At 43.5% G+C, this 25,852-nt stretch overlaps 1 protein-coding gene across 1 annotated transcript; it reads left to right on the top strand.

The window, feature by feature from the left end:
• Window positions 1–247: 247 nt before the first annotated feature.
• DMRT3 (doublesex and mab-3 related transcription factor 3) lies at window positions 248–21,202 on the top strand. Its single transcript, XM_042448488.1, has 2 exons — window positions 248–740; window positions 19,583–21,202. Exons 1-2 carry the CDS (start codon window positions 248–250, stop codon window positions 20,542–20,544), a joined length of 1,455 nt encoding a protein of 484 aa, XP_042304422.1. The 3' UTR covers window positions 20,545–21,202.
• The last annotated feature ends 4,650 nt before the right edge of the window (window positions 21,203–25,852 follow it).

Genomic DNA, 25,852 nt, shown 5'->3' with positions numbered 1-25,852 from the left:
GAAGGGAAGAAGGGGAGGAGGAGGAAGAAGAAGAAGGGAGGGAGGAGGGAGGGAGGAGGGGCGTGGAGGGGGAGAGGCGGGGAAGGCCCCTGGCCAAGGGGCAGCCCACCATCCCTGCCTGCCTGCCTTCCTGCCTGCCATCCTCCGTGGGTCTCGGTGGGGAAGGCTGCCTGGGATGGCTCTCCCGCTGCTGCTGCTGCTGCTCTTCCTGGGGGTGTCTGCTTAGCTCCCTGGCGGGGCGTGGGCCATGAACGGCTACGGCTCCCCGTACCTGTACCTGGGCTCTCCGGTGTCCCAGCCCTCGCGGCCCCCTCTGCAGCGGACGCCCAAGTGCGCCCGGTGCCGCAACCACGGGGTGCTCTCCTGGCTGAAGGGCCACAAGCGCTACTGCCGCTTCAAGGACTGCACCTGCGAGAAGTGCATCCTCATCATCGAGAGGCAGCGGGTCATGGCCGCCCAGGTGGCCCTCCGGCGACAGCAGGCCAACGAGAGCCTCGACAGCCTCATCCCCGACGCCCTGCGCACCCTCCCCGCCGCCAACGCCCAGGCCCCCAGCCCCAGCCCCGCCGGGAACCCCGCCGCCACAGCAGCCTCCGCCGCAGCCGTCCTGGTCCTCCCCGCCGAGGCAGCCCCGCCAAGAGCCCCCGCCACCGAGCTCATGGCCAGCGCCTCCAGCCTCCGCTGGGCCTCCGCAGAGCAGCCCGCCGCCCTCCTCCCTCCGACCCAGATCCCCAAAACAGGTAGGTCGCCAGGGCCAGGGGGGCTGGCCACCTCCCCGGACGGGAGGGTCGCTCCTTTGGCCACTGTTCAGCCTTTCCACTCTGGGAAGCCGTGGACGGCCGTGCCTCTGAGCATGGGCAGAGTTCCTCCTTGCCAAGGGACTCCTGCGCCTGCCTGGGCCGCCGGAGAAGTTGCAAGGGCTGCCCCAGAATCCAAAGGGATGGCCTTGTTAAGCCTGTAGAGTCACGACGTACTGATGCCAACTTCTTTCCTTCAGTGAGTCTCAACGGTGCTACAAGATATCCTTATATACTGAATCTAGAGACTAGCACGGCTAGATCTTTGAACTCTATCTTTATTGTATATATTCATATATGTATGTATGTATGTATGTATGACCAAATGCATCTGAGGAAGTATCCCTAAGCATCGGAAAGCTCCTGCTGCCAACTTCTTTCTTTCAGGGAGTCTCAAAGACCTCTCTATATAATGATTCTACAGAGGAACACAGCTCTATCTTTGAATTCTACCCTTAGACTCCAAAAGAAAGAGGCGAGGATATTTCCGATGCTGAATAAGTCTAAAGTCTTTTCCTACTAGTACCTCCGAAAGAGACCGCCTCCGTTCAGGGAACCTGGCAGAGTTTTAATCTCAAAAGGTCCTCGCCTCAAAGGAGGTTAAAACAAAATGTAGGGCATTCGGGGAAAATGGAGGACGTGACCAAACAAAAGTGATATTATAGACATATAAATCTATGCCTCTTCGTCCTGCTCCAAATGGAGGACTTTGGGCAATTCCTCCTGGGCAGAAAGTTGACATGTAGAACGACAGGTCCTGGAAAAGGAGGACGCCTGGTCCCCTGCAATCCCTCCAGGTCCTTAGGGGAAGAAGGGGGTCTTCAGGTCGCCGTTTTAGGCACATTTACTTGGGAGGAGAAACTCCTCTGAACAAATCTTGCCAAGAAAACCCCTGAGATAGGGCAGCTTTAGGGTCGCCATAAGTCTGAAAGGACTGGAAGGCACACAGCCATAAAAACAAAGTTCTTCGCTGAGATCGATGGGTCTCGCTTTCCAACAAACACTTGCGGCATCGCCTGGAAGAACGTTTTGACTACTACTTGTCTCAGGCACTGCGGTTTAAACGCCGAAAGTAACGTGTGAGGGATCGCAATCCAACAGGTTGAGGGGCGGGAGTACGGATCCAGGGATTATTAGTACAAGAGCATCTAAAATCCACAAAAAGCGATGCTTTTATAGGACGAACTAAAATGCCCAAAATACATCAAGCAAGCTTTTTGCGCATTTTGGTGGGTCCCATAAAAGTATTGCTGTTTGCGGATTTTGGGGTATTACTGTACTTTGCTGTAAGGCCAACGCAGCTACCCTTGGATATGTGAGAGATGGTAGCTAAGGACCCTATTGCTAGAGAATACCTATTGAATCTTATGGGATTTACAAAGGTTTGTAATGTAACTTTTAAGGAGTTCTGACAGGGGAGCCACCATGGTGTAGTGGTTTGAACTCTGGACTGGGACTCTGGAGACCAGGGTTTGAATCCCGGCTTTGCCAAATAACCCACTGAGAGAGTGTGGGCAAGTCACACTCTCTCAGCCTCAGGAGATGGCAATGGCAAACCTCTTCTGAAGAAACTTGGCAAGGAAACCCCATGAGTCGGAAAGGACTCGAAGGCACACAACAACAAAGTGATGCAACAGGTCTACTCTACTTTCAACTGTGGGTAGGATGGAGGCTTCTGTGAGGATCTGGAAGTGAACCTGGATGGCTCACCTTCCTTCCAGGATTCCAGACCCTTCTTCCCTTAAGACAATCTGTTCTAGTAAGCATTTGTGCCTCATAGAGCCCCTCTCAGGTCAGCTCAGCTTTACCCAGTGTTAGAAAAATTAGAGATGCAGGCATCTTATTACTTGCATCTCTCACTTTTCTCCTGTTTGGTTATGTAACATCTTGCCTCAGGAAGAAGCCAGTGAAGCTTTGAAAGCTTGCAACAAGTACACTGTGCATTTCGGTTAGCCAATAAAGGCATATCACTGTTTGCTGGGTGGGTTTTTGTTTGAATTGACTAAATGGCCAACACAGCTTAATCCTGTAGGTTTCCCAAATATTTTAGAGAAGGCCTGTCCAGGCAGAGGGAGTGCAGTTGAGATTTGGACTGGTTGTGTGTGTGTGTGTGTGTGTGTGTGTGTGTGTGTGTGTGTGTGTGTGTCTTGTGTGTCCGTCGCCTAACAGTGGCACCAAAATGGGGGAAATGTTTCCTAAAAGGCTCAGCAGCAAGAGATCCCCTTCATGAAATAGGACCTGGGAAAATGTATTGTGAAATGAAGCCTCCGGAATAGACAGCTCCGGCCAACACTTCTATAGGCTTAATCTGGAGGTCTGAGAACCATTATTTTGTCTTTGTGTCTCTCGATGTGTCTGTGAGTTGTAGTACCTCCTCATTGCAACTCTAGCACCCCTCATTGCAACGGCAATGGTCCCTTGCAGCAAAACAAGTGAGAGCGGAGGCACCCTAAAGGCCAACATATTAGGCATAAGCTTTCCCTCGTGAACTGGGGGCCATTTTCACACCCGACGAGGAAGGTTTGAGGACAAGTTGCTAAAACGGATTAAACCAGTGTAAAGACGAATTGGGGAAAAGAAAGATCTAGCATGAGTTTTCCTGTTCTGCAGTCCCTTTCCTCAGCTCCAGGAGCCACGGTTGTGCTTACAAATGTCCTGAATATGTGCCCAAGATGGGTTACTCCTTCACGGGGCAATTCTTCTTCACAGGGAGTAACTCTCTACCAGTTTTAATCTGGGTGCTGCAAAAGCAGCCTTGGGTCCTGCTCTTATTGTCAGTAGGGCCCCAATCCTCTACTCAGCCTAACCTGAGAGATAAATCCTACCATCCATACAGTATGCAACTGAGGAAGTAGGGTCAAGTCTAGGGAAGCTCATGCTACTAACTTCTTTCTTTCTTTCAGTGGGTCTCAAAGGTGCTACAAGATCCCTTTGCCTACTGATTTCCCAGACTAACAGGGCTAGGATTTTGAATCCTACATCCCTACTGTAGGATTTACACCCAGGAGAAGGCTGCCATCTTGTACAGCCTTACTTGTGAATAGGTCTGACTTTTGAAGTAAGGGTACCTAACATCGTGCTGCAAATCTCACCGCGCCCTGGATAGACATCAACAGGCTTTCCTTCGCTGCAGAAATAATCCCGTTTGAGACCCTGTCTCGATGATAGGGGATTATGGGAACTGTAGTTCTGGGAGACATTTAGCCTTCTCTGCAAGAGAGTTCTGCGGCCACAATAAACGACAATTCACAGATTCCCTAGTACTGAGTCGGGGCAGTTAAAGAGGTCTCAAACTGGATTATTTCTGCCACGGATTTACCAATTTACCGTTTACCAACTGCAACCAGAGATTCAGAGTCGCCTTTTGGGGGGGGGGGAAGCAAAGCAAATCGAGACTCTGTTTTGGTTGCAGCTCCTTGGTGGGAAAGGAAAAGGTCGGAGCAGAAATGCTGGCAGTGTGTAGAAGGGATCAGGAGTAGCCAGAGGCGAAAGGGAGGCAAAGGGGATGGAGGAGAGGTTTCCTCCAAAGCACTTCCAGGCAAGAAAGGCGGCAAGGACCTAAGAAGGCCGCCAGGGAAATCCCTCGGGACCCAGAGTTTATTTTCCAGCTCAGTAGCTGTTTCTCACTGGCTTCCTCTGGAACCCAGTCCTTTCCCTAACCCGCCTCGCTTCACTGTAGAAAATTATTATTATTAATAATATTATTATCATTATCATTATTATTGGAAAACAGTAGTAGTAGTAATGAAGAGACCCAGCATGGCGTAGTGGTTTGAGTGTCGGATTTGGATTCTGGAGAGCAAGGTCTCGGCTACGAAAACCCACTGGGTGACTTTAGCCAAGTCACACTCTCTCAGCTTCAGAGGATGGCAATAGCAATAGCAAACCACCTCTGAAGAAACCTGCCCACCAAATCCCCGTTATAGATTCGCCTTAGTAGGGTTACTATAGGTTGGAAACGACTTGGAGGCACGCAACAATAACAAATAATAAATGATAACAAACAACAACAGAAAAGTATTAATAACAATACTAATACCACAAATTATGCAGTCGAGTTATTGTTGTTGTTATTATTATTAATATTTTTAATAACTTGGAATCCTTAGGAGTTATTATTATTAGTAATGGAAAAAAATAAAAGTGGAAAATCGTCACTTCTGTCCCTGACCAACTAAATTGCTCTGCAACCCTGTTATTATTATTAATAATAACTTTGAATTGTTTAATAATAATAATAATAATAATAATAATAATAATAATAATAGGGTTGCAGAGCAATTTAGTCGGCCATGGACATCAGGAGTGACGATTTTTCCACTTTGATCACTAAAACTCCTCCACACCCGCATTTGGGATTTCCTCGTTTTTAGATAATTCCAGATACCCCTTGAATAAAGGTAAGGGTTGCTTTCGATCCGGATCGAGTCCCCTAAAGACCTCCTTAAACCTTACTACGGCCACTGTATACAGCGAGCCTATATGTACACTTCCCTGGGAGTTAGTCTAATTTAAGCCCGTTTCGTGAATGATTACTGTCTTCTTGTCTTCACACACGCCTTTCTTATCGTATATTAATAAGAGTCTTATTCCTCTTGAAAGAGAGAGCGGCCTTAGTCTTATCAGCAGGGATCATCTGGCAGCACCTTCGATTAAGAGAAAGTCCTTCGTAACATAGTCTCTACTTCAGATCGAGTTTAATTCTTAGACGCATTTGTTTTTTAAAACCCTGCACCCCACTTTTTCCGGGTAAAACAGTGCTCTTGGCTGTTCAGAACAGAAACCAGAGTATCCCTAGCAATAGATAAACACACACACACAAGTGTTATCAGGTTTAAAAATGGTGAAGAGAATCTGCAAAGTCGATGAATGAAAGCCGTCGGCGGGTGTAAAACCCAAGGATAATGGAAAAGTTCCTCCGCATATAATCCAACTGCCATTCCCAGAATGCCACAGCCTTCAGCCATGGCAGTTAAACCTCTGTCAAACCGGATTATTTCTGCAGTGTGGATGCACCCCTAGTTTAATTTTTTAAAAACTGGATTGCTGTGACTCACAATTATGAAATATATATATATTTCTTGTACTGAAGTTTAGGTGCGGCATTTATTACATCTTTTGGCCAGATGTTAAACTGCCCAGCCTAAATCCTGTTGCTAGTCCTACCGAACCTAGATCCATTGACTCGATGGGATTTACTTATGTCTTGACTCCCCATTGGGCAATTCATTGAACGGATCTACTCTCGGCGGGTCTAACCTGCCAGTTTGAAGACTCAGGTTTTGAACTCCGCTCTTTGGGAGTCATTCATGGTTGAAATCCTGTTTCCAGCCATGAATTAAAAAACGAAACAAGAAGTAGGTCAGGCAAGGAGGCAAAGAAGAAGGGTCCCTCCTTTGGTGTTGTCTTGATCGTGTGGACAGGACCTTGGGGGCACCCCATGAGACTCAGGGGCAAGGGGAGACTTTGAAAGTATTGGTAGACGGGGCGCCTCTTTTAAAATGACGCGGAGACATTTTGTGGGTTTACACTGGCGTCAATGGCAGCGTGGTGTAGTGGTATGAACGTTGAACTATGACTCTGGAGTCCAGGGTTCGAATCCCGGCTGGGCCATGAAACCCACTCAGTGGCCTTGGGCAAGTCACACTCTCTCAGCCTCAAAGGCAACCCTCTTCTGAAGAAACCTGCCAAGAAAACCCCATTAAATTGGAAACGACTTGAAGGCACACAACAACAACAGCAGCAACAAAGGCCTTGACTCTAAGGTTTGCTCTTTCTTTGAGGTTAGGGCTCCTGGTGTGAATCCCTGTTTTCATCCTTCCGGAGTAAGGGATCTGTGGTCCTCCAGGTGTTTTGGACTTGAACTCCCAGAAGCCCCCACCAGCTCGGGCAACAGTCAGGAATCCTGGGAGCTGAAGTCCAGAATTGCTGGAGGACCAAAGTTTGGGAAGCACCTCTCCTTTGCTCAAGCAGCCCCGCTTTAGTGCCGCAACAAAAGACAACTCCCAGAATTCCATAGCATGGAACCATAGAAGTTAAAGTGGGGTCAAAACCCGATTATTTGCGCAGTGCGGACTCAGCCTTATTGAATAAGAGGGGTGCCATCAAAATGACTAGGCGTGGGATAAAGGAAGGGAAGCGTTAAAATAGGCGTGACACCGATTCGGTAGGCAATGGCATGCATATTGGAAAGCAGGTCGGACAGGACGCCTGCGGAGCTGAGCTACAAGAGAAATGGACTTGGCTTCACACTCCGGTAAAACTGAGGCGCCGGGCTTCGTCATAAACCTGCCAGTTTGAAGACTCAGGTTTTGAACCCGGCTCTTTGGGAGCAGCATAAAAGGAAGCAAAATACACAAAAACAACAACCCCGCGAAGACGCACGAAGGGCGAAATGACAAAAGTTGGGTAACAGGAGGAAAAGAAGAGGAGGAAAGAAAGAAGGAAAAAGGAAAGAAAGGAATGCGGTATCACCTCTAAACCTAACTACAACGCTATATAAATAAAGCATAGTAGTAGTAGAAATAATAATAATAATAATAATAATAATAACTTTTTTTTCTTAGCATGAGCTTTCGAGGCTATCGGTCCCTTTGCTCAGAGGTAATACCTTGATCAGGTCGAACCAAAAGAGTAATGTATTTAATAGAAAAACAAAAAACAAAACACATAACATTATATACATACAACATATGAGAATACAAGTATCTATACCGCCATTTACATTAACCTTTTTACCATATATACTTATACACACACTAAATTCTCTGTATTTCATCCATCCATCATTCTAATTTCCTCCCATTACTTTCTTCCATAGAAACACATCTCATCCATCCCTATTCCTTTCCCTTCTTCTCCTTCCTTCTCTCCCCCTTTCCATCTGTCTTACTTCCCTTTCCATTTTCTTCTTCCTATCCTCCTATCCTCTTCACTTCCAACCTTTTTCCTTACATCCTCCCTCTTAGTCATTTCCTCCTTCCACCTACTCATACCCTCATACACATAGATCCACCTTCTCCGGTTTACTCTAACTTTCACTTTTCATCTTTCATACCAACTTCATACCTACTTTCTCCTTACCAATATACATCTATTTATTGCCATTTTTAGATCTTTGAGGTATTTAATCGTTCTACAAGTTCAACACTGCTAACTTTCTCCATTTATCTTTCAGAAACTTTACTACTATCTCCCATTTCTTGTTAAAGTGATCTATAGAAAGTGGTTTTTTTTGGTATGCTTCCAATCTTAATTTTATGCTGTTTAGGTTATTTTAATTTAAAAAAATGCTTTTACAGTAGGTTTTTTTGTGGGTTTCTCAGGCTCTGGGCAAGTTGTGAATATTGCTTCCTATAATCCAGGAGGGGGTTTCTTTCACCTCCAGTGGGTTTCTTTCCTCTGATCCTCCTCCAAATCCCAGCAAAGGAGAGCAGCCCGTCCTCCTCTCTGAAGACTGGGCCTGAAGTTTAACTCCTAGGCTTCATGGCCCATCCTGGGAAAGGTCCTGGAGAGGCGATGCTTTGGTTTCCCCTCCTCTTTCGTTGTTATTAGTGGGGAGATTCATACACGGCTCCCATCCAAGTCCCCTCCCTGGAAAGGTAAACGAACCAGGGCTTGGGAGCAGAACTCTAGCCCAGCGCAAATGGGGTCCAAACCACACTGCAGAAATAATCCAGTTTGAGACCGCTTTAACTGCCTGGCTCAATGAGAGGGAATTCTCGGAACTCTGGTTTTGTGAGACATTTAGCCTTCTCTATCAGAGAGCTCTGGGGCCACAATAAATTACAATCCCCAGATTCCCTAGTATTGAGTCAGGGCAGTTAAAGCAGTCTCAAACTGGATTATAGCTGCAGTGTGTGTTGGACTAGGGCCGCTTCTTCTCGGTTGGTCTCTGGTCCCGACATTAAGCAGAGTGAGGCAGTGGCTTCGGGCGGCAAATTTTGGATGCCTTGAAAGGACGACCTATTTTAAGTTCTCTGGGTTGTGGTTGTGGCATCTTTGTTGTTGCTGCTGTGTGCCTTCAAGTCGTTTCCGATGGCGTCCCTAAGGTGACGGAGTTTTCTTGGCAAGATTCGTTAAGAGGAGGTTTGCCATTGCTTCCCCTGAGGCTGAGAGAGTGTGACTTGCTCAAGGGCACCCAATGGGTTTCATGGCCAAGCTGGGAATCGAGCCCTGGCCCCAGAGCCCTAGTCTCACAGCCAAGGAATGGAATGCCTGCCTCAAAGGTCAAAGCAACTCTATCTTAACAAAATGTAGGTCTGTGACTTGACTCCAGCATCATAATTTTTTTTCTTTCTCTCTCCTGTATGAATTCGAAACACCTGTTCCTTGTATATGGCCTTTATCCAATTTTCAAAAACGAAGACGACATTGGCTCACCCAAAGCTTGCATCATGTATTTTGTGCATTTTGGCTGGGGCCCCATGAAGGCGTCGCAGTTTTGTGGCTGTTAAATGTCACTGTACTTGAATCCAAGCCGTGTGAGTCTGTAGAACCAGTCTGTAGAAAGACTTTGCAGCATCTTTGAGACTCACTGAAGGAAAAAAGTTGGGAGCAGGAGTTTTCCTAGGCTTAGATCTACTTCCTCAGGTATATTTGGTCATATATAGAGGATACAATTCAAAGATCTAGCCGTGTTAGTCTGCAGAACCAGTGTTTAGAGAGATCTTGTAGTACCTTTGAGACTCACTGAAAGAAAAATTGGCAGCAGGAGCTTTCCTAGACTTAGGTCTACTTCCTCAGATGCATTTAGTACACTTGGTTGGCTTTAGGTGCTAAGAGCCCTGATTCACCCTTTTCACAAGGTGAAGGTAAACGCCTTTTTCAAGGCAAGCCTGCTGTATCTCCATTGGGAATACGACCTATTGAGTCCAATGGGACTGGTTGCTAGGGAAGGGCACACAAAATTGCAATGCTACAGTTGCTCTTAACTCCGACTGGGTGCCACTTGTAAGTGCGGACTATCACAACTCGCGGAAGTGATCCAGTGGATCCAGAGCAATGTTGAGGGTGGATTGGATGGAGCAAGGCAGATGGAAACGGTTACTGGACTTTATACACGAGGAGGGCATGACTAACTTGGTTTTGATCAATTCCTTAAGATGGCGAGGTCTAATATAAAAGCGGCGCTGCAAAACCTCGGGGATCCGTCCTTGCTAAAACCAGACGCCTAATTGCTCCTCTCCCCTGGAGTATCCCCACGGAATCCACTGAATTTACACTCTGAATTTTCATTTAGGTTTAGTCTAGTTCAGATTCCCAGTTTTCAAAAGCAGAGGCTGCCCTTTTTTCCGGGGATCAGTACACTTTGACGTTTCACTCGTTAGTCCTGAGCCTTTGGGCGATCCTCTCGATCACAGATGCAAAGGGACTTTAAATCTCCTGGACTTTGAAAAGCTCCCTATTGCCGCATTGCCTGCACAAAAGATATCCTCCCTATGATAACATCTTTACTAAGGACTGAAACAACATGCAGGCATCTGAGTAACATCTCCAGTTGTTGTTTTTCCCTCCTGTTTGGTTTGTAACATTTTGCCTGATGAAGAAGAAGCCCATTGAGCTTATTTCTAAATACGCAACCGAAGTTTTTAAGCAATGCTGGAAATCTAGGGAATGAAGCAAAACTTCTTGGGGTTCAGACAATGCCTTTATTCCCCCCCCCCCATACACTCTTGCTCCAGATCCTTTACAATCCAGTTCGGGGGCGTTGATTTAAGTCCATCCACATCTAGATCCCAGATAAGCCTTTGCATCTGGCTACTGGAGGAAGAGGGCCATCTTGTCTTAGGCTTGGCTTGGTTAGACACTGTTGGAAGATTGCAGTATACTCTTCCCCTCCTCAGATAGATAGGATTTTTCTGCATCCAAACTCTGCTGTTTCCCCTCCTTCAAACATCTCATTTGTTTCTACTTTAATCAAAAGGCAATAAATACCTTTGCAAATTGGTAAGCAAACCATATGATTCAGGTCATTCCTCCCGGTCCTCCATCTTCCTCAACTTTTTCTTGAGGTGAGATAAAGATTTCTTCTTTTACCTGAACTATTCATTAGCTAGGCTAAGATGTAGCCTCTGTGCATATGTAGAGTCAAGCCATGAGTAAACGTTTGTTTAAACTGCAGGCTACTTGCGTTGTTCTTGAGTCAGTCCCAGTTCTTAGAGAAGCATCGTTAGACAAAGAAGTATAGATAAGAGTGAGACATATAAGATGGAAACAAATGGAAATACCATGCAATTTAAGGTATGACGCATCGCAAATTAACCTAATTAAGAATTTACTCGAAGATAAGATAAAGAAGGTCAAGCGGTTAATCATAATGAATATTGGTAAAAGTAACGGAAAACAAATTACTGTATAGTTTACACAGATAAAGGTATTAAGATAAGACAATAAAAATAGAGGAAAAGGAAAGATCCTGGGTAGAAGGAAGTCAAGTATTTATGTTATGTGTGTGTGTGCGTTTTAAAAAACAGAATGTAAGTCTTATGTTAATATGTTTTATGTTTATTGTCATATGTGCTCATGTGAATATATATGTCTGATTGAAACGGAAATCATTTATATATATATAAAAGTTAGTCAAAGAAGCATCCTCTGCTCCTCTGCTGATTTAAAGTTAGTTCTTAACAGGCTTGGCTTTGGTATTTTTTGATGGAGTTTGGGGGTCTGGCAGGAGTTGAACACCAGGAAATATAAATCCTTTGGTGAAGTCTGCCTGCCACCATGTCATTTTCCTGATGGATGGTGGCTGGAAGCCTTGGGGCAAGGCACAGTCAAATGTAGGACATTAAAGAAAAATGGAGGACAATAAAAGCTGGACGCACTCCTGTACATGTAAATCCCTGCTTCTTAGTCATGCTCAAAATGGAGGGCATTTTGAAATCCTTCCTAGACGAGACAGAAGGTTGACATGGAGGACATGTCCTGGAAAAGGAGGACACCTGGGGGAACAGCTCTTTCCTCCATCTGAGCAGCAGGGAATTTCAGATGCTGGCTTCTTGGTTGGGTGAAGACAGGGACAACTTTTCTTCCGTTCTCTCACTAAAAGCAAGGGAGCCTTCTTCTCTTGGTGGCGATGGTCAGAGATTGGGACCTATTTTGGGAAAAGTGATAACGTTCCCCCCAGGTTCCCTTCCCAGTTCCTCTTCCAACTGAGGTCTCTTTCACTTTCAGCTCTAGGGCAATACTCCCCAAACTGTGCCATTTAAGGGATCTGGGACTTCAGTTCCCAGGATCCCAGACTATTGGCCAATATGGCTGAGGCTTCTGGGAGCTGAAGTCCTCAAAAATCTCTTAAAGGGCACAGTTTGGGGACCACTGCTCTAGTATCTCCCCAAACGACCCCCCCCCAGCGTTCCTTGGGACCCAGCCATGGCAGTTAAAGTGGCATCAGAGTGCTATCGTTGTGCAGGGTGGAAATTGTCACTTTAGCCTTTAGTCGGAAGTGGCTTGACTTTCCCCGTAGAAATCTCTACACCAATTGACCAAGGCTGCGTCTGCACTGAAGAAATAATCCAATTCGACACCGCTTTTAACTGCCATGGCTCAATGCCATGGATATCTGGGATATGCAGTTTGTTGTGGCACCAGCTCACAAAACTACAGATCCTAGATTTCCCTGGCATTGAGCCAGAGCAGTTAAAGTGGTCTCAAACTGGATTATTTCTGCGGTGTGTTTTGCTCCTGACACCGGCTGGCATTATTATTATTATTATTATTATTATTATTATTATTATTTTGATTGAAAACAAATAAACAATTAAAAGATACGAAGTCAATCTTCTCACACACTTTCAGCCATTCACATATTCTTTCCGTACTTTGACCCTAACCGCCGGCTTTATTTCCGAAGGATATGTGTGTGTGTGTGTGTTTGTGTGTGTCTATGTATAGATGTGTTTATTTAGTTTCCACTTACTACTTTTGTACCAATAGCTCGATTAACGAAACATTTTGAGTCACTGAGACATTGTAATTTTCTTTTCCCATCAATCCCGATGGATGGAGGGGTTTAAAGAACTCTAATTCCGGTTGGGATTTAAACCCCAGGGAGTCTGTTTAGAAGTAAGCCCCATTGAGTTCAATGGGGTTTAATCTCAGGTGAGTGTGCCTAGGATCGCAGCTGGGGGCTGGGCAACCAGTCCGAAAAATACTTGGTGGCAAGGCATCTTCTCACCGACTGTAACTTCTAGAATGAAAAGCAAGACCGATAAAGGGAGAAAACACTGTTTCCTTATTGTTCAGAAATGATTTCCCTCCCAGGCTTCATTCCTTTAACCTCTTTGGGATCGCAATGCACCCCAAAGGCACCAAGAATGAAGAGAAGCTTTTTGTCGGAAGTGGAAGGGAAAGGTTTCACAAGGTTCAGGGGTTCAGGGGTGGCTCATTTGGGGGACCAGGGTTGCATCTGCACTGTAGAAATAATGCAGTTTGACACCACTTTAACTACAAATCCCAAGATTCTGTAGGATGGAGTTGGTGGTGTCAAACTGCATTATTTCAGCAGTGTAGATGCTGTTAGAATTATGGTTATGGTTCTGGCTATCTGTGGTTAAGAAAGTTTAGCAGCAGCAGCAGCAGCAGCAGCACCAACACATGTACAAATGCATGTACTCCAGAGGTATTTGGTAAAAATCCGCTGGATCTGAGCTTCTGGTAAATAGACAGGATACCCTGGAAGGGAAAAAGAAAGGTACTTTATTGCTACAAAACTAACTAATCAGTAGAGAAAACTAGACTTGGTAGAAGAGTCCCTAGAGCTGGCTCTCACGTGTGTAAGTAAGAAGAAGAACATCTTTGGTAGCACAACCTGGTTCCTGCTTCCATGCTTGGTGAGAGCAGAGAGAGGGAGAGAGTGAACAAAGAGCAATAAACTTTACTGACTCCCAGAAAAGGGAGAGGTATGGGAGGTGACCTCTCCACCAGCAGCACTGACCAAATGACCATAGAGATACACATCAGTGTTCCTGCGTAGAAGACACCCCCCTTCTCAAAGAAAGCAACAAAGGTACAGTATACAAAACAAGTTTTGATGCCAGTACTCCAACAGATGCTTACTAAGTCAAGGCTCCAGTCTCTGCCCCTGGGAAGGGAAGGCAGCCCTTTTACACAGTTTATTGGATGCTGTTCTATAGCCAACCAGAGAGTAAACCCACTTTACCTCCATAGGAATTTATGTTTGGGATTAAGCCACTGAACCTTTAAATAAACCCATTGAAGGCTGCTGTGTGCCCCTGGGCCCCCTACCCAGGACTCTGGAATTTGGTGGGGTTAATATGTATTTTTTCTCTGTATTATTTATCTAACTTGTTTCCTGCCTTTCTCCCAATATGGGACCCAAAGTGACTCACAATCTGAGCACTAATACTATTTTCAATAAACAAAGAACTGTGGTTTGGAAATGGCATGAAAACACACAAGAAGGAAATTGAGTCTGGGATGCCGGGTCACAGCCTCCTTTTCAAATACTGTAACTTTTGAGGAGAAGATTGGTTTAAACCAAAGTGGTTTGTGGAATGAAAAGATGGGTACCTGTGGTTTTCTGATTGCAGTTCCTATGACTCCTCAACTAGGGCTGATGGGAATTGTAGTCCAAAATATCTGGAGGACTGTATTATCACCTCTGGTGTATTGGCTTGTGTATTACACTATTCTTGGAGTGTCATACTAAGATGAGTGTGTCTGTGGCCCAGTGTGTTCATCTGTTTCACCAGATTGATTTACACTGAACATATGCTGCAATGCTTGAGTTGGCAAGGTGGAAAGTGTCTTTACAGTTTAGACGGTACAGCTTCTTGATATTCTCTCCAGAGAATTAGAATTAACAGACTGCAATTAGTTAGGTGTCATTAAAACATCTGATAAATTAGCACAGTAGGCCTTAAATAGCTTGTTCCATAATCATGTCTCACTCCAGGGAAAATTTATGAGAATTGCTGTAGCGAATAGTCAGCATAAACCCCACAGTTTAAGGATCCTGAATAACTTTCCTTTCTTATTCTTGGTGAAATAAATTAAAGCTGTAATCACATTAGAAGGGCCTAAATACTCTAAAGGACCAGAGCCTGTCTATCTTGGAAGCTAAGCAGGGTCAGCCTTGGTTAGTATTTGGATGGAAGATCAACAAGAAATAATAAGTGCTGTAGGATATATTTCAGAGGATAGGACAGGCAAAACTACCTCTGAGTATTGGTTACCTAAGAAAAACCCTATGAAACTCATGGGGGCATCTACAGGTGATGCACATGCACACACACACCATTGGCCAGTATCCACAGAACTAAGCCCCCTATGCATTTCAGTGAGAGCGAAATGCAAGCAATATACTTACTTCTGTTGAAATGGGCAGGAATCAACTGCCTTACTTGGCTTGTCAGGAAGGCTCAGTTTGCCATGGTCAATCTCTTTCCATCCCCTTGTCTTGGGAAAGGCTTGGGTTGTCACCTTATATTCACACTTATGTGGGAGTGAGCTATATTGAACAAAATGAATCTTACTTCTGAGTAGACATATGCAGTTTTTTGTGGGTTTTTCGGGTTTTGTGGCCATGTTCTAGAAGAGTTTATTCTTGATGTTTCACCAGCATCTGTGGATCTTTCTCTGAAGATGCCAACCATAGCTTCTGGCAAAGCGTTAGGAATAAACTCTTGTAGAACATGGCCACATAGCCCGAAAAACCCACAAAAAACTATGGATGCCAGCCATGCAAGTCTTCAACTTCAGACATGTGTAAGATTACATTATCTTTAGTAGACTGTTTTGGCAAAAGTTGATGTGAATCTGATTCTAGAAACAATTGGAAGGCCGCATCTTCCTCACTTCTGCTCTGGTACCTTCCACTGGATCATCCACCCAGAAAGGTTCCAGGGTTAGTGAGTCCACAACCATCCTATAAGATTTACAAGCTCAACCTGCTGCGTGTGTCTTATTTTATAGACAATAAACTCCTTTCATTGGGCTCTTCATTGCTTTAGGAAAGGTGCTGCTACAGATATTTGGAAATTTCAAAGTGTACTAGGAGGAACCTGGACTGAAAACAGAAACAAATTCCTCTTTGAGGTTTAGGAGGCTTATAAATCTGATGGATAGAAGTGTTATTGACTCGCAGACCTCCCCCCACCCCCTGATATATGAACTTCCCAGTTTAAAAGATTACAGTAATCACAGGAGGACAGTGTAAATCGAATCTGATAGCAATAACTTTTGGGGAAGGTCAGGCTCAAGTGAAATGTTACCAGGCAACAGGCATTTTGTTTGCAAAATACAATCAAAGAGCATTGATGTGAAATTCTTCCCTACCAGCTAGTCAGCAGTTTCTGCATAAGTGTGGGAGAGGAGAGGTGGAGTAAATCTTCATCATTCATATGCCCCAGAGCAGTCCTTTGGGCTGGAGTAGGCTGCTGCTGTTGCTTCTCAAAAAAGAGAAGGATGCCTTGTTTGTTTGTTTTCAGTTTCCCAAAGAACTGGCATGGAGAACAAGGTGAGATATTCATGCACTTGTGTGCAAGAGATTCATGACACTTTTTTGGGTGAATATGAGTAGGTCTCTCTTGTTTTATTTAAAAGAAGCAGTGTGTGGAAGCAATGGTGGTGGCTCCCATGTCATTGAGACTGATGAATCCACTCAGGCTGCTAGTCTGAACTGTCCAAGGTGCTGAACCACATCACCCCTAAAATATTCAGGGATAGCTGTGTTGGCCATTCAACAAACACAAACAAAAATCCATCAGTGGTACCTTTATTGGCCAACTGAATGCACAATAGACTTTTTGCAAGCTTTCGAAGCTCCATGGGCTTCTTCATCAGGCAAGATGTTACAAACCAAACAGGAAAAAAAAACAACAACCCCCAAAACAATTGGAGATGTTAGTCAGATGCCTGCATGTTGTTTCAGTCCTTAGTAAAGTTGTTCTGATGGGTTGCCCACCATTGAGAACACTTTTAAAAATTCATACTAAACCTCAGATTGGATTCATAAGTCCATCCACATGGGAGCCACCAACTTCTACTGGAAAGTAGTATCTGGAACAATGGAAGGTCATGCTGGCTGTAAACTGTATATCAGAGAAGACTAAGCAAAGCCAGTGTGGATACATCCAGCACATAACTGATTAAATATTCTCCTGAACACATCTGAGCTCATATGATTTTTGGAAGATAAGCAGGGTCAAGCCTGGATAGTACTTGGCTGGGAAATCAGAGACCTCCTTGATGGGTGAGGAAAGAATTATGTCTGAAACCTTGGAGAGTTACTGCCAGTCATTGCTGGGTTAGCTAGACCAATGGCCTGACTCTGTATTAAGTAGCTTCCTTATTTTGTCATTATTAGAGATAAATTAATCTATTTATTCTGTCCAAATAACTGGATTCCCTTTGTGGATTCCAGAGGTTTTTTTTTGGGGGGGGGGGGGGGGGGTAGGGCTACCACTGTCAAAAACCCCAGCCAGCTCAGATGCTGACTGAGTGTCTCTTGCAGGTGTAATCCAAAAAAGTAACATCCCAGGTTGGGTGGATTCATTAGTGTATGTCATGTTGAAGAGCTGTCATGCTGATGAAGAATGTTAAGTTTGCATCTGCAACTTGTAATATGTGAATAAAATATAATAAGTATATCAAAACAATCAAGCCCACATTTGGAAACAGAAGAATGTGTACAGTGCATTGTGAATACTGGATGGACATAATAAAAACTGTTCTTTTAAAAACCAGCCTTTTAAAGGACATAACAGGCAAGCATGCTGATCTAATTGAAAAACAATTATTCTGATATACAGTCGGCCCTTCTTATACACGGATTTTTTATACACGGATTCAAGCACACACGGTTTGAAAATGTTCAAAAAAAGTATACATTTCAAATATCAAACCTTGATTTTCCATTTTTTATAAGGGACACCATTTTGCTATGTCATTATATTTAATGGGACTTGAGCATACACGGATTTTGTTATACACGGGGGATCTTGGAACCAAACCCCAGCGTATAACAAGGGTCCACTGTATAAACCTTTGTTTCCTGCCTCTAAATAAGTACAAAACATATGGCGCATTGGCCAGTAGGGGAGTCCAGGCTCTTCTAAATCCCTATCTAGGCTGGCTGCATGAAATGTAAAAGAACTGGACCCATAACTTCAAGAACAGCAGAAAGATCAACAAAGTCATCAACATGATCCATTTCTCTGAAATCACAGTGAACATGTTCCACTGTTACTGTTTCTCCTATATTGTTCCCAAGTTCTCTACACCTCTGTTTTTGATAAACCTTTCAGCTAAGTGTATACTGGAAGAGAGTACATCTATTTGTTGTTGTCATGTTCCTTCAACTCAGTATGAAGGCCCCCTGCCAGTCTCTTAAAGCCCCGTCAATTTAAAAAGGGGTGGATTTTTAGCGAGATTATGGCACTACACTCTTATAGTGCTGCTATTTCATTATAACTGCTCTGGCTGCCTCCTGTTGCATTCTGGGATTTGCAGTTAAGGGAGGGGCACTTAGAATTCTCAGCCAGAGAGCTCTTAGGCCTCAATGGACTACAAACCCCAGAATGCCATAGGAGGCAGCCAGAGCAGTAAAAGTGGAATAGCAGCACTATTAGGGTGTAGTGCAGTAATCTCCTAGGTGAAATATATGGGCAATTCAAGTTTCCTAAGTTTTCTTTGTTTATTTACCCCAGAATCATGCCCAAAGCCTCTCTACGCATAAAGAAGCTCTCCTGACCATCCAGACACCCCGAAACATTTGTTTTCACTTCAAAATGGCAATGGGGAATTTGCCATCCAAAATGGCAACAGAATGTGACATGATTTCACTTCCAGTTGGCATTTTGCAGGGGAAATGAGGGGGAAAAGTATTTTGACATGCACAGGGGATCATGAGACCTGTTGGGGGGAAAGGGTGAATTGTCCTTTGTATAGCTGACTACTATTGGAGTAGGAAAAAAACCCTGGATTAAATTAATGGACCATATACGGTGTTGGTCATAACTGTCTATGGGACTTAACTCATATGTGACTACCAACCCCAGATCATTGCAGCAAGGCTTTCCAGACAAGACTTACTTCAATTATCCTATTTAGAACAGAACAGAACAGAACAATAGAGTTAGAAGAGATCACAAGGGCCAGCCAGTCCAACCTCCTGCCATGCAAGTAGACACAATTCAGACACTCTCAACGGATGGCTCTCCAGACTTCACCACAGTCAAAGGCAGTGTATTGTACCGTCAAACAGCTTTTACTGTCAGGAAGTTCTTCTTAATGTTTCAGTGGGATATCTTTTCCTGTAGTTTGAATCAAGTGCTCCTTGTCTTAGTCACTGGAGCACCAGGAAAAAAAAACAACTTGCTCCATCCTCAGTATGATATCCCTTCAAATATTTGAACATGGCTATTATGTCTCCTCTTAACCTTCTTTTCTTCAGGCTAAATAATATCCAGGTCCCTAAGCCGCTGATCACAGGGTATGGTTTCCAGACCTTTCACCATTTTGGTTATCCTCTGGACACCCTCCAGGTTGTCAATATTCTTCTTGAATTTGTGTAACTTCATATGTTGCAAGTTAGAACTAGGTTATACTACTCTAATAATGCATGGAGGAGCCATTTGCCAGTCAAAGTAGAAAAGAATACTGGGTTAGATGGGGAAGTGGGTCTAATGCATTAAAGCAGCTTCTCTAGTATTTCTTGACATCTGGAACTTTTCAGGCAGTACTTGCCATATCAAGAGAAATGTAGCCAGCCACTCCTGTGTTCTTGTGCCTATTAACCAAGCTGTCCTCTGTTTTTACAGACATGACTGAAGAACGATTGGGTGATGTCAGTGGAGCAGACAGCGCTGAGACTTATAGTGACAAAGACACAGACCAAAGGAGTTCCCCGGATGTGACAAAGGCCAAGAACAACTTTGCTCCTGAGAGCCCTGAAATAGTCTCTGTTGATGAGGTTGGCTATGCTGTCCAGAAGAACAGTGGCAGTGCTGAGAGCAGACCTGAGAGCCCCAAGTACCAGCCAGAACAAAATCACCTCTTGATTGAAGGTCCATCTGGGACTGTTTCTCTGCCTTTTGGCTTGAAAGCTAACCGCCCACCCCTTGAGGTGTTAAAAAAGATTTTCCCCAACCAAAAGCCAACGGTGCTTGAACTGATCTTGAAAGGCTGTGGGGGTGACCTGGTGGGTGCAGTGGAGGTCCTTCTGTCCAGCAGGTCCTCCATAGCAGGGGGGGAGAGAACTGCTGAGCCAGATGGTCTGGTTTTGCCTTCAAATGGACACCTCTTTGAACACACCCTCAGTTCCTATCCCATTTCTTCTTCAAAGTGGTCTGTAGGGTCTGCTTTTAGAGTCCCAGACACACTAAGATTTTCTGCTGATACTAGTAACGTTGGGCCAAACCCTCTGGCTGTCCCCTTACAGCATCCATTCCCACAGCCACCCCGATATCCACTGATGCTGAGGAATACTTTGGCAAGAAACCAGTCCAGTCCATTTTTGCCCAATGATGTTACTTTGTGGAACACCATGACACTCCAACAGCAGTATCAGCTGAGGTCTCAGTATGTCAGCCCTTTCTCAGCTAATTCTGCCAGTGTCTTCCGAAGTTCTCCTGTCCTTCCTACTCGTCCATCAGAGGATCCTAGAATCTCCATCCCTGATGATGGATGTCCAATTGTTTCAAAACAGCCTATTTATGCAGAAGATGATTATGATGAAAGATCTGATTCCTCAGACTCTAGAATATTAAACACATCTTCCTAGAATGACAATTTGCCATGATACCATGATATTTTGCAGTAGGCCAGAACTACTGGGCACCAAGAGGAAGGAAGAATGAAACCTTTAATTGTATAAAAAGTGACTCTGCTTGTTACTATCTTCTAGCAATAAAACCATAACTTATTTTATTTCTTGCACTTCACTGGAAAATGCCAAATAGCTACTACATCATGGCTTTAGTACTGAATGTTTATTACAAAAATGAAAGGAAAAATGTAAATTTAAGCATACTTGTGACAAAGGCTGTGGAACATGTAAAGCGGAACAGATAAATTTTGCCTTTTAGACAACTGGGAATGTTGATATTGTACTTGAATACAGTGTTCAAAGAGAGGACCCCTCAGGATATAGGAACTTAAAAATCCAATAATTCAGTGGCAAATGGACTAAACAGGGACCTTGTTGACTTTATCAACAGAATCATGGTCTTGGTGGTAAAACCAAGAGCCTCAAAAGACTAAAAATGAACCATCTCCTTGCTGTTCAAGCTTGGACACTTTTTGGAGACACCTTAACTGCTATTCTTTTCACATGGCTAAATGGAAACATGTATAGTGTCAATGTAAAGCCAATTACAGCTGTTGAGTTGCATGAAAATGTCTTGTGAAAAATGACCACATGTTTAAACATTGTCAGGTTAATGTAGCATGCTAAGGTCTTGGGGGAGGGGGGAATAAACTGAGATGCTGATCTTGATTCTCACATGTCATTTATATGTGAAAAGATTGTCTTTATGGATAGAATAGTGAATAAATGGGCTTGGTTTTAGTGACAGGCTGGAGCTAGAACTACTGTCCTGAACTGACGCTTAGGCCCTTTAGGTGTGAAGAGAACAGATGGTTAGTAGAGTCAGGCATTCAAGAACTGAAGCCTGTTATCTTGTGGATTAGCTGGAATGATGATGCAATCTGCTCCTCATCCCAACAGCTTCCCTGTTTCTTATGAGTTTAGTTGCAGTCCTCACAAGCAGCTGGTATGAAAATGCTGAGAGCAGTCCCTATTACAAAAAAGTATTTTGAAATGGCTTGGTGCAGTAATGACCCATTAGCTTCACAAAAGATCTATGCACTGTGGAAATGAAAACAGTATGAACTGATTGATTAGGATCAACGAAGCTTTCTGCATTTTGGTGCTCTCCTTGGGAATATGGATGCAAGGAATGTAATGAGTAAAGCCGGTACTTCAGAATTTATCAGAACATCACTTACTCATGGGACCAGAAGTATAGTTGAGAAATGTGGTGCAGAGGTATTGGGCTTTCATATGGCAAAGAATATGGCAAAGAATTCCTAATATGGAGAGTAATTCTGCAATTGTGCAGTCAATTATCTTGATGACCTTTAGTACCAGCGAGTTACTGTTTTTGCAGTCATTCATGACTTCTAAGGGCTGCCTCACATGTATCTGAATTCATAAACTGCTTGTACAATTATTTTCTTCTGGGCTGTCTCTGAAATTATCCTTCCCGCCCACCCTCATCACATTGTTCCAATGTCATGTTAAGACATCAGAGAAAATCTAGGAAAACTTGGTTGGTTAGCGTTGGTTAGAAGGTGGTCTGTGGGAGGGGGCCTATATTTGAACCAGAAGCCCAAACTGCTGGTGATCAGTTCAGCCACAGTATGTGTAGGAATACATATACATGGGAAGACAGCTGCCTTTAGCATCCATTTGTTTTGCTCCTGTCATGTTTTAGACCTTCATGAATTGCAGACAGAGGCTGCATCCATATTACAGAAACAATCCAGGTTGACACCACCTTAACTGCCATGGCTGAATGCCATGGAAATATGGGAATGGTAGTTTTGTAAGACATTTAGCCTTCTCTGTCAGAGAATGCTAGTGCCACAACAAACTACAATTCCCAGAATTCCATAGCACTGAGCCATGACAGTTACAATGATGTCAAACTGAATTCTTTCTGCCATGTGGATGCGTCTAGAGGAAGCTATAAATTTGAGCTATAAAAGAAGTGATTCAAGGTGCTGAACCCTTAAACTTTGGACTAAAACCTGGCTTCACTGCCTCATTAATACCAGAGTACTTTAAGGGTAGGATTTGCCAACTAACAAGGGTAACATTCATGGAAAGCAGCTGTTTACATCATGCCCTGTCTGAAGACTTTTCAACAACAACACTTGGTTGGTGCTTTGGCATGCTACGGCCTGATTCAGTACCATTGTGAGCCTTGACAGCAGTTGTGATATTTTCAATCACAGGGACTAAATCCAATGGTTTATATTCTCTAGTGAGAACCACCATGGTGCAAGACCAAAAAATTTCAGGCTTTATTTATTTAGTTTATATCCTGCCTTTCTTCCAGAAGAGGATCCAACCATTTCAAAACACAGTACAACTAAAAAAATACTATTAATACAAAAGTTAAAACACCAATAACACAGTTAAAACAGTTTTAAAAACATATTTAAACAATAAAACAAGAACAGAATACATCACCTCCCCATTAAATGCTGACCTAAAGAAGAAGATATTTGGGCCCGTACAGACAGGCCAAAATAAAGCTGCTTCGGGTCACTTTGGAGGTATGCTGCTTAAATGACACACACATCTTAAAAGAGGCTAGAAGCTGCGCCAAAGCTGTGCTCCAATCAGGGATGTAGCCAGGATTTTCGGAAGGGGGGGGTCCAGACTAATTGCCACCATTATAATGGGGCTTGGTTGTGGCGGCGCGGCAGCATGCACCATTCATTGTATCTAATAGAAGGGGGTCCCGGATGCCACCCCCCCCCCGGGCTACATCCCTGCTCCAGTCCTTAGGACTGGAGTGTGGATTTGGTGTGACCTCTGGCCTCTTAGGACGCATGCATCATTTAAACAGCAAACCTCCCAAATGTCCCGAAGCAGCTTTATTTTGGCCTGTCTGTACGGGCTCATTTGACTGCCAGTAGAAGGAGAGCAGGGAGGGGGCCAACCAGACCATCCATAGAAGGGAACATCATAACATCTAGAAGCTGCTCTCTTCTGAGATGAATTGTCACAAAACCTGCCCATCGTGGTGGTGGGACACAGAAAAAGAGTTTCCACAGAGATCTTAAAGTTTGGGCAGGCTCATATAGGGTCATAATCAGACCCTCACCAGAAAAACCTAAAGAGGCTATCCTAGACTCTGCCACTGCTACACTACTGTTGTACAAGGAAAGCAAAACCAAAAAAAAATTAATGAATTAAAAAGAGATTAAAACAAGTAATTATAGATACAGTTGGCTCTCTGTATCCATGGATTCTGCATCCACGGATTGAACCAACCATGGTTAGAAAATATTAATATTAAAAAAACAACCCCAAAAACAAACCTTGATCTTACCATTTTATATAGGGGACACCATTTTATTATGCCATTGTATATAATGAGACTTGACCATCCACAAATTTTGGTATCCACAGTGGGGGCCTGGATACCAAGGGCACACTGTACGTTAAAAGAGGATACCAGAGATACTTCCTTTAATCTTACTGTTCTTTAGTTATATATTTTTGTATGATTTGCATTTTACCCTGAGAGCCAGTGTGGTGTAGCGGTCTGGGCATTAGACTATGATTTTGGAAACCAGGACCACATTTTCTCAGCTTCAGAGGAAGGCAAAGGCAAGCTCCCTATGATCAGATCCTGTCAAGGAAACCTCATGATAGGTTTGGGTTGCCATAAGTCGGAAAAAACTTAAAGGCACACAACATCTCTTTTAGCCATCATAAGTGTTCTTGAGTCCTGGCCTGGGAAAAAGGTAGACTAATAATAATAATAATAATAATAATAATAATATAAGCCTTCAAGAGAGAATCTTAAAACATTCATTATTCATATAGAACACAAACTACCAACAAAGCTTTAAAAATCTATTTAAAATAAACTTCTAATGCTTATAAACCTTCTGCACTGATAAGCCCAAAAGTTTATTTCCAGGCATTGACATTCATTTCTAAAATAATCCAAAATCACTGGGCATTTATAACCCTTCTATCCAATTGATGGAATAGGGTGTTGCTTAGAATAAATTTATAAAGGTGAGTTTATGAAAATACCTCTGGTTGAGAAAGGAGCTTCTCATGTTCATAATAAGTTACGTTTCTAAGAAAGGTTATACTGGTTCACCTTATTTTCAAGAGCAATATAGCTGATGTGAGATTCTCCTCCACTATGATGACTCAGGCACCCTTCACTTAGGTGAGAAGCTGTAGTCAATTCATTTGTAAAGTGGATTTTCTATAATGCCTTATGCTCAGAGCAGTTCACAGAAACAATATAATTCCCCTAATTGTCATTATAATACATCATAATATTAACTCAATAGTCCTTCACTCAGAGGAATAGCAGAATTGGAATGTCCCATAAACTACAGTCTATCAGCAATGGGTTGAACAGAGATAATGGTTTCCTGGTATACTACACACATTTCAACACTATTTAACCCCCATCCTCATGAAGGTGCCCTTGACCAGTTCATCACATCTCCTCCCTGTTTCCCACACTATATTCCAATACTCATTCATATTGTTATCTACTCTTCTTGACTCTAAGCAGCAACCTTCCTCCTGCCTCCCCCCCCATCATGACCATAGTTAAAACTGGACTTGTCACCGCATCTCTATACCCACAAGGTTTTTGAATTTGAATTGACATCTTCACACTATATAGGTCCATCTCTAGATTCTCTAGCTGTTTAGGAAACAAAATATTTAAATATATATACAGTATATTAAAAAAAATCAAAGGTAAGCCTGCTAGAGATTAGCTTCCAATCTACAGAGTAAGGAAAAACATGCCCATGTCTGACAATGCTTCTCTGAGAACTGAAACTGACTAAAAAAACCAAACAAGACAGGTAGTTTGCACTTACGAAATGTTTACTAATGGCTGAATCTACATGGGAAAGCCTACATCCTAAGTAGCTAATGAATAGTTCACGTGAAAGAAGAAATCTTTAATCTCACCATCTCTCTGGAGAAAGTTCATCACATCTGCTCTCTGTTTCCCACACTATATTCCAATACTCATTCATATTGTATTGAACTCTGGAGAATGGAGATGGCCACCTCTTTGTGTGAGAGTAACTTCCAAAAAGAAAGTGACCCGAATCACATGGTTTGTTTAATGGGTTACAAAAGGAATGTATTACTATGTACTTCAATATCAGTAAGAACAAATGGGAGGTTTTATAATCAGGGAACATATCAAGGTTTTACATGCAGGAACATCAATCCTATCTAAACCCCATTTTCACTAAATAGCAGAGAGGGAAGACGAGAGAATGCTGAATTTTTCCAGCAGTTT

This window comes from Sceloporus undulatus, chromosome 2 (genome assembly GCF_019175285.1).
Source record: "Sceloporus undulatus isolate JIND9_A2432 ecotype Alabama chromosome 2, SceUnd_v1.1, whole genome shotgun sequence".
Taxonomy (NCBI): domain Eukaryota; kingdom Metazoa; phylum Chordata; class Lepidosauria; order Squamata; family Phrynosomatidae; genus Sceloporus; species Sceloporus undulatus.
The sequence above is the reverse complement of the archived record's forward strand: the minus strand, read 5'-3'. Positions and strand labels throughout refer to the sequence as shown.